The sequence below is a fragment of the Gastrolobium bilobum genome, unplaced genomic scaffold, assembly GCF_033153095.1.
Source record: "Gastrolobium bilobum isolate Gb01-03AN ecotype WA unplaced genomic scaffold, APGP_CSIRO_Gbil_v1 utg3781, whole genome shotgun sequence".
NCBI classification, from domain to species: domain Eukaryota; kingdom Viridiplantae; phylum Streptophyta; class Magnoliopsida; order Fabales; family Fabaceae; genus Gastrolobium; species Gastrolobium bilobum.
In genome coordinates this window covers 10,280-18,354 of record NW_026896623.1, presented here as the reverse complement: position 1 = coordinate 18,354, position 8,075 = coordinate 10,280, and the positions used below count along the sequence as shown (strand labels likewise).

Genomic DNA, 8,075 nt, shown 5'->3' with positions numbered 1-8,075 from the left:
GACAATGCTATACTATATTTTCTACGCTTGGAGCTAAACGCACACTAAAAGCATACAAATAGCGAGAGAAGGAAACAACATATTATTCTAGCTGGGATCAGAAAGTTTGCAGTTGGTGGATATAATCTAAATGGAGCTCATAAAAATAAATTTCTAAAACAGAAAAGATAATTAATACTCATTAAGCTTAACTAATCATACGGTTTTCTCAGTACTTGTTACATGCATTTGTCTGGCTAGTGATTGTTACTGATACCAAACTAGAGCATTTATTTTTTATTATCATTCAACACATTGACTGATGTTAAAGCTTAAAAGCTTCCTTTACCCTCCTTCCTTTACCTTCTTGCCGATAAAATTCTTCCATATATTCCTTATACGTGTATTTTCGGTAAATGGGAGGATGCTCCTTATCCGTCAACTCCTCAATGGGCCGAATCACTATTTCATCATTTGGCGCATAGAACATACCTAGTGATAGCCGTGGGAGACACCTGTTGGTCACTGCCCTGTGAACTGGACTCTTATACCTTCCATTACTCAGTACCTGATTTCATCTCAAATCCCAAATTTGATTGTTTGAAAAAAATTGTTACATCAATAACCGAGATCAATCAGATACAAAATCTGTAATTTTTATATGTATAAAAGTGTCTTTGGAAGAATGCAAGATAAAGCTATTTACTTTTATTTTTATCTTCATAAGTCCAGGAGCTTTGTGTATCACGATCGGAATCCGGACTTCTCGTTTATAAGATAGGAAAAGATCAATTAATATTGGCTTAAGAATAATAAGTATTATACTAAATCTTAATTATTAATCTATTTGTAATCAAGACTCAAATTTATTAATTTGATGCAAGTGAGATCAATTATTAAGATTAAAAGTATAATACATGCTCATTAAAATGATCTGCCCCCTATAAAGTATCTTTATATAAACTATTTCTTATCCAAAATGCTAATGAAGCTTGCCTAGTTCATATGAACTAATCATTCATCACAGCTTTTGGACCATTCAAAAGAAAGGGATGTCATTATTACTGGATATTTAATTTTATATATATATATATATATGGCAAAATGATTTCTGCAACTGCTGTACCTACAGCAAGCAAGGATCCGCGTCCGGATCCTAGGATACGGCAACGGATCCTGAGTTTTTTTTTTTCTTTTAAAAAAGCCGTGGGGTCCACTTTTCTGTGTCAGCTGTAGATAACATTATCTGCTGCAGAAATGTTAAGCCATATATATATATATATATATATATATATATATATATATTGAAGATATCAGATGGCAAGTGATTTCTTATAGCTTGTTAAATGTTAGTAATTCATAAAGATCACAACCATTAGATATACCTGCATCTGATCAGCAAGAACGATGACTAAGGCACCAGGAACAGGGCCAACCGCAAACCACTTCCCATCGTACATCACTTGCAAGTCAGAAACTCCATCCAATTGTAGCAGTACAGTGAGTGCAGTGATGTCATTATGTTCATTCAACCCCATTGTGAGTTCTGGTTCTGGACATGGGGGGTAGAAATTTGCTTGAGAATAAAGATTAGGCTTCTCACCCAACCTTCTCACTAAGGAATCCTCTTCTAGCCCAAGCCCTTTGGATATCAACCTCAAAAGCCTATTCATAAGGGTACCCATCTCCCTTGCATATGCAGCAAAGACATCTCTAAATCCAACCAAAGAAGATAAGGAAATTATGACTTATATGGATCACAGCAAAAACTTGAATTTAAGCCCCATATTTGAAAAGAGTACTTCGTACCTATGTTGAGGAGGATTTGTTGGTAAGTGATGGGTGAAATCCTCTGTAGGATGCCAAGGGTGAGAGAAAGTTTCACTCCACATTGTAACTTTCTTTTGGTCATCACTCTTGAAGTAGTAGCTGAAGATTTTGACTGGCTGAGAGTGGTTTTTTGTGAAGAAAATGGCTCTTTCTTCAGGAGGCAGATGAAAGAACTGGAGCAGAGAATCTAACACCCTTTGGCATAGATCTAGTGGGACTCCATGGTTGATCACCTGAAACATTCCCAATTGTTGACATGCTTCTGATACATTTTGCACCAAACCACTCTGGCTTTCATCAAAACCTTTCAGGTCAATGATGGGAACTGAATCAACGAGGGAAACATCTGAAAGGCATGGTCGTTTCTCCTTTGGGAGAATGAAATCAGGAGAAAGGCATAAAGCAGTGTTATTTGCAAACCGAAATGGTTTCTTCACTTCCATTGGTGAATAGCTCATATAACAATGTTTATTTGATCTGACATATTTGGGCTTTAAATAGTAGAAGACTTTGAGTTCAAGATGATTCTCTCCCATAAAAATTGCTAGTTGGCACGTTATTGAATAACATGTTATATCTTGTAACAAAAAAATTTAATAATAAGATATAGTAACTTCTTGGCGTCACATGGCATTCAAGTCAATAAAAATTTCATAGTTTGCACGCGAACTTATGAAATTAAGTACTGAGACTTTAAATAGTAAAAGGATGACTATTTTTTTCATCAGCAATCTTTTTTTTTTTTTTTTGGAGATTCCATTAGCAGTCTTTACTTTGCGTTCAATGTGATTCTCTCCGATAAAAGTTGCCCAGTTGGCACGTTATTGAATAACATGATACACCTTGTAATAATTTTTTTTAATAATAAGATATAGTACCTTCTTGCCTTCAAGTCAATAAAAATTGCCTAGTTTGCACGCGAACGTACGAAATTAACCTATTGAAAATGGGGGAGGGGTAAAACAAGAAATGAAAAAAAAAATAGTAGAGACAAAAAGAGAATAAAAAATGTGACTTTGTGAGAGGTACCACCAAATTTTTGGATGATCCCGATTCTTTGAAAATATTTTGAAATTGTTGTAAATATTTGTTATTTTATTATTATTAGTATTTGTTGTATTGGGCCAAGCCCATTAGGTCAAGTATTAGGGTTTTTATTCTCTATAAATAGAGACCTCTTTGTACAGATTATTTACACAATTCAATAATATTTCAAATACCTTTTTCTTTCAAGTTGGTATCAGAGCACTCGATCCTGAGGGCTCTGCTTCCGCAATTACCGCTTCTCCTTTCCTCCTCTCGTCGCCAATCAGCCGCCACCGGAAATTTTTTCCGGGGACCTTTTTTGGACCGAGAGGACTTGTTTTCAAACCTTTTTTCTCTGATCTATCAGTCTGTGGACCTTTTACAATCAATTGACGGCTGGATCTCTTAAGAACGACTCAAACCCACTACTGTTCATCACTGGAACAGTACTTTCTAGTGACAGTTTGGTCTCCGCTCAGCCACAGAAGGGACCGCCACCTCCGGACCACCTCACGGTGAAAATCCCAGCTCCGGCGGCCGCCGCACGCGCTCCCACGCGCTGCCACACTCCCGGCGAGTGAGGCCCACTTGCAGACACCGCCACCGGTGTGTGGAGGCGCGTGACTGCTTCTTTCCAGCTCCGGTCAACAGTGTTCTGATCGTCTCTTCATCCTCTTTCTGGATCTGTGATTTTTTCTCAGATCGAACGTCGTTTGGTATTTTTTTCGTATTTTTTGGATACTTGGTGCTATTCTTTGACAAGTTTTGTGCAGTATGGCCTCTTCTCAAAGGAGTTCCTTTACCAAGTTTTCTGATGATGCATCTTCTAGAGGAGATGATCGATGGTGTTCTTATTGTAAAAGAACAGGTCATATCAAAGATCTATGCTTTCGCCTCCATGGAAAGCAAACTGTCTTAGAAAAGATGGCAAGGTTGCGTGGTCAAGCGCATTTTACTTCCTCTGAAATAGCTCCTGCACCTAATAAGATCCAACCTGCATTTCGTCCAGATGAGTTGGAACGGCTCCGAACCATTCTTGATTCTATGAGCAAGCCATCTGATACTAGTGCTTTGACTATGACTGGTATGAGCTCCAAAACTTATTCTTTCCTTTCTTCATGTAATGATTTTAAACATTCTTGGGTTGTTGACTCTGGTGCTACTGATCATATGGCTTGTTGTGCTGACTCCTTTACTTCTTATCATCCTACCATTGGAACTCATACAATAGCCGTAGCTGATGGCTCTCATACATCAGTTGCGGGTTCTGGTGACATAAACTTACAACAGTCCTTACATCTTAAGGATGTTCTTCATGTTCCTAAACTCTCCACGAATCTTCTTTCTATTCATAAAATTACAAAAGATTTGAATTGTACTGTAACCTTCTATCCTACCCATTGTGTTTTTCAGGATCTCGCCAGAAGACGATTGGTAGTGCTAAAGAGCAAGGTGGGCTGTACTATCTGCTGTCACAATCTCCTGCAAATAAAGCAACAGATCACATCTTGATGTCTCATGGTCAATCAACTGCTGATTCTTTGATTTGGCTTCATCATAAGCGCTTAGGTCATCCTCCATTTAGTTTACTCAAATCTTTATTTCCGTCATTGTTTTTGTCTAAGTCTGTTGAGTCTTTTCATTGTGATGTTTGTGAATTTGCTAAGCATCATCGTGTGTCTTTTCCTTCTAGTATTACTAAGAGTGTTGAACCTTTTGATCTTATTCATTTTGATGTTTGGGGTCCCTCTAAAGTCCCTCATGCTTCTGGAAATAGATGGTTTGTTTCTTTTATTGATGATTGCACTCGTGTAACTTGGGTGTACTTAATGCATGAAAAGTCTGAGGTACCACAACTGTTCTTTCAATTTTATAAAATGATTTAGACCCAGTTTGGTATAAAAATCAAGAGACTAAGAATAGATAATGGTACTGAATATGTTAATCACAGTTTTTCCCAATTTATAAGAAATAACGGTATGATTCATGAACTTACTTGTGTTGACACCCCCCAACAGAATGGGGTTGCTGAAAGAAAAAAATCGTCACCTTCTTGAAGTGGCTCGTGCATTAATGTTTCAGACACATGTACCCAAATACTATTGGGGAGATGCTATTCTTACTGCAGTAATCTTGATCAACCGTTTACCCACTCGGGTACTTGACCATGTAAGTCCTATTCACTTTATGACTTCTTTTTTTCCTTCTATTCCAACTATGATGAGTCTTCCTCCACGAGTGTTTGGGTGTGTTGCTTTTGTTTATGTTTATAAACATCATCGCAGTAAGTTGGACCCTAGGGCTATTAAATGTGTTTTTCTTGGTTATGTTCCTGATAAGAAGGGCTACAAGTGCTATCACCCTAGTAGTAGGAAATTTTTTGTTTCTATGGATGTTACATTTCAGGAATCTGAGTCCTTTTTCCAAGGTCCTCATCTTCAGGGGGAGAATCCTTCACCAGAAATCTCATCACCTCCCTTCTTTGAGTTTGAATCTTCAGTGTCTACTCCTTTACCTATGTCAGTGTATCCTCCTCTTGGTCCTGTTCCTCTTGTGTCTGTTCCTCCTGTGTCTGATCCTCCTGTGAGTAATCCTCCTGTGACTGATTCTCCTGTGATTGATACATCAAGTACACCAGAGATACAGAAGATTATGACACCTGAAAGAAGGAAACAGCCCACATTGTCTCAGCAGCAACCTCAATCGTCTGAACCACTGGTAAGTCCTGAATCTCATATTTCTGATCATAATGTTAATACTTCTGATGACTTACCCATTACTACTGATTCTGATGATTTACCCATTGCTCTTAGAAAAGAAAAAAGAGCTTGTCCCAAGAAATCTTGTCCCTCATGTCCCTCTTGTACTCAATACCCTATCTCCCATTTTGTTTTCTCTGCTAATCTTTCTGTGCTGCACAAAAGCTTTGTTTCAGCACTAGACTCTATTGCAATCCCAAAATCAGTACATGAAGCCTTGAAAGGTAGGGATTGGGCTCAAGCCATGCAAGAGGAAATGAATGCGTTGGAGAAAAATAAAATATGGGAGGTTATTGATAGACTTAATGGAAAGAAAGCAGTAGGGTGCAGATGGGTTTATACCCTGAAATATAATTCTGATGGAACTCTTGAGAGATACAAGGCTCGATTAGTTGCCAAAGGTTACACTCAAACCTATAGCATTGATTACGAAGAAACATTTGCTCCTGTTGCAAAAATGAATACGGTGAGAGTCTTGTTATCCCTTGCTTCCCATTACAATTGGGATATAAATCAATTTGATGTGAAAAATGCTTTCCTTAATGGTGAGTTAGAAGAAGAAGTCTACATGGAAATCCCGCCTGGTTTTGATTCTGTGAAGGGAGAAAATAAAGTTTGTAGATTAAAAAAGGCCTTGTATGGATTGAAGCAGTCACCTCGTGCCTGGTTTGGAAGGTTTACTAAGGTTATGATGACCTTAGGATATAGACAGAGTCAAGGAGATCACACTCTTTTCTTCAAGCACTCCCATAATAGGAAGCTTACTGTGCTCCTTGTATATGTTGATGACATTATTATCACAGGTGATGATTTTGTGGAGAAACAAATTTTGCAAACACGGCTTGCCTCTGAGTTTGAAGTCAAAGACCTTGGGAAATTGAGATATTTCCTAGGGATAGAAGTAGCTCATTCAAGGAAAGGAATTTTTATTAGCTAGAGGAAATATGTTCTTGATCTTCTCAAAGAAGCAGGAAAGCTCGGGTGTAAACCCTCTAATACTCATATTGAGCAGAATCATAAGATAGGCTATGAAGAAGAGAGTCCTCCAGTTGATAAAGGAAAATATCAACGGCTAGTTGGGAAATTGATATATCTGGCTCATACTAGACCAGACCTAGCTTATGCTGTTAGTGTTGTCAGTCAGTTTATGCACGATCCAAAGGTGAAACACATGCAGACAGTAGAGAGAATTCTGCAGTATCTTAAAGCTACTCCTGGTAAATGATTGTTATTCCGACGTGATGGCAATCTCTCTTTACAAGTTTACACTGATGCTGACTATGCTGGATCCGTGACTGACCGTCGTTCTACCACTGGTTACTGCATGTTTCTTTGCGGTAACTTGGTGACATGGAGAAGTAAGAAACAAGATGTGGTCGCCAGATCAAGTTCAGAAGCTGAATTTCGAGCTATGGCTCAAGGCATTTGTGAGTTACTGTGGCTGAAAATTATACTTGATGATCTCAAAATAAAATGTGAGGGACCTATGAAGCTGCTATGTGACAATAAGTCCGCTATTTGTATAGCTCATAATCCGGTTCAACATGATCGGACTAAATATATTGAGGTCGGCCGCCATTTCATCAAAGAGAAACTTGATAGCGGGTTGATTACCACTCCATACATTCTCACTGGGCGTCAATTAGCTGATCTATTGACAAAGGGACTTCCTTCAGACAGATTTCAAGAACTTACTAGCAAGCTGGGAATGATAAATATCTATTCCTCAGCTGGAGGGGGAGTGTTGTAAATATTTGTTATTTTATTATTATTAGTATTTGTTGTATTGGGCCAAGCCCATTAGGTCAAGTATTAGGGTTTTCATTCTCTATAAATAGAGACCTCTTTGTACAGATTATTTACACAATTCAATAATATTTCAAATACCCTTTTCTTTCAAGTGAAATAGTAGAATGTAATCCATGTATTTTCTTTGTTTTCCTTTCTACACTTTATTTTCTTTTATCTTATATTTCATTTTCTCTCATATTCTCATCTTAATCATTGATCTCAGTGTATTTGTCGGATATAATATATTATAGATTGTTAATTAATTAATAGATATAATTATATAAATTATAATCGTCAGATGCATAGAGATCAGTTTTTGTAGCTGTTATACGTGCAGCAGTCAAACACTTGTCATATATATACGTGAAAGCATTAAATATGGGGAATCATAACCATACACCTGTCATTGTTGTACGTAAATCAGTTGCAAAAATAATTTTATCATATATATATGTGTGTGTGTGTGTAGGATAGGATCATTTGACACAAGTGTTAAATTTAAAGTTTGACACCTCATGTGAGAGCCATTAGAACAAAAGAGATCAACGACTCTGATTTGTAAGCATGTGACACAGTTAATCTTTCTTAATATAACGGCTCTCAGATGAGGTATCAAACTTTCAATTTGTGTGAAAGGATCATACCCTATATATATAACCTATTTTTTATTACAACCTCATGCAACCACTT

General features: G+C 37.4%; 1 protein-coding gene across 1 annotated transcript; it reads right to left on the bottom strand.

The window, feature by feature from the left end:
* Positions 1-304: 304 nt before the first annotated feature.
* LOC133301085 (protein DOWNY MILDEW RESISTANCE 6-like) lies at positions 305-2,252 on the bottom strand. The gene is made up of 3 exons (XM_061500682.1): positions 1,789-2,252; positions 1,365-1,692; positions 305-547 (listed from the first exon to the last, which is right to left on the bottom strand). The coding sequence occupies exons 1-3, from the start codon at positions 2,250-2,252 to the stop codon at positions 305-307; spliced, it is 1,035 nt and encodes a 344-aa protein (XP_061356666.1).
* Positions 2,253-8,075: the final 5,823 nt, after the last annotated feature.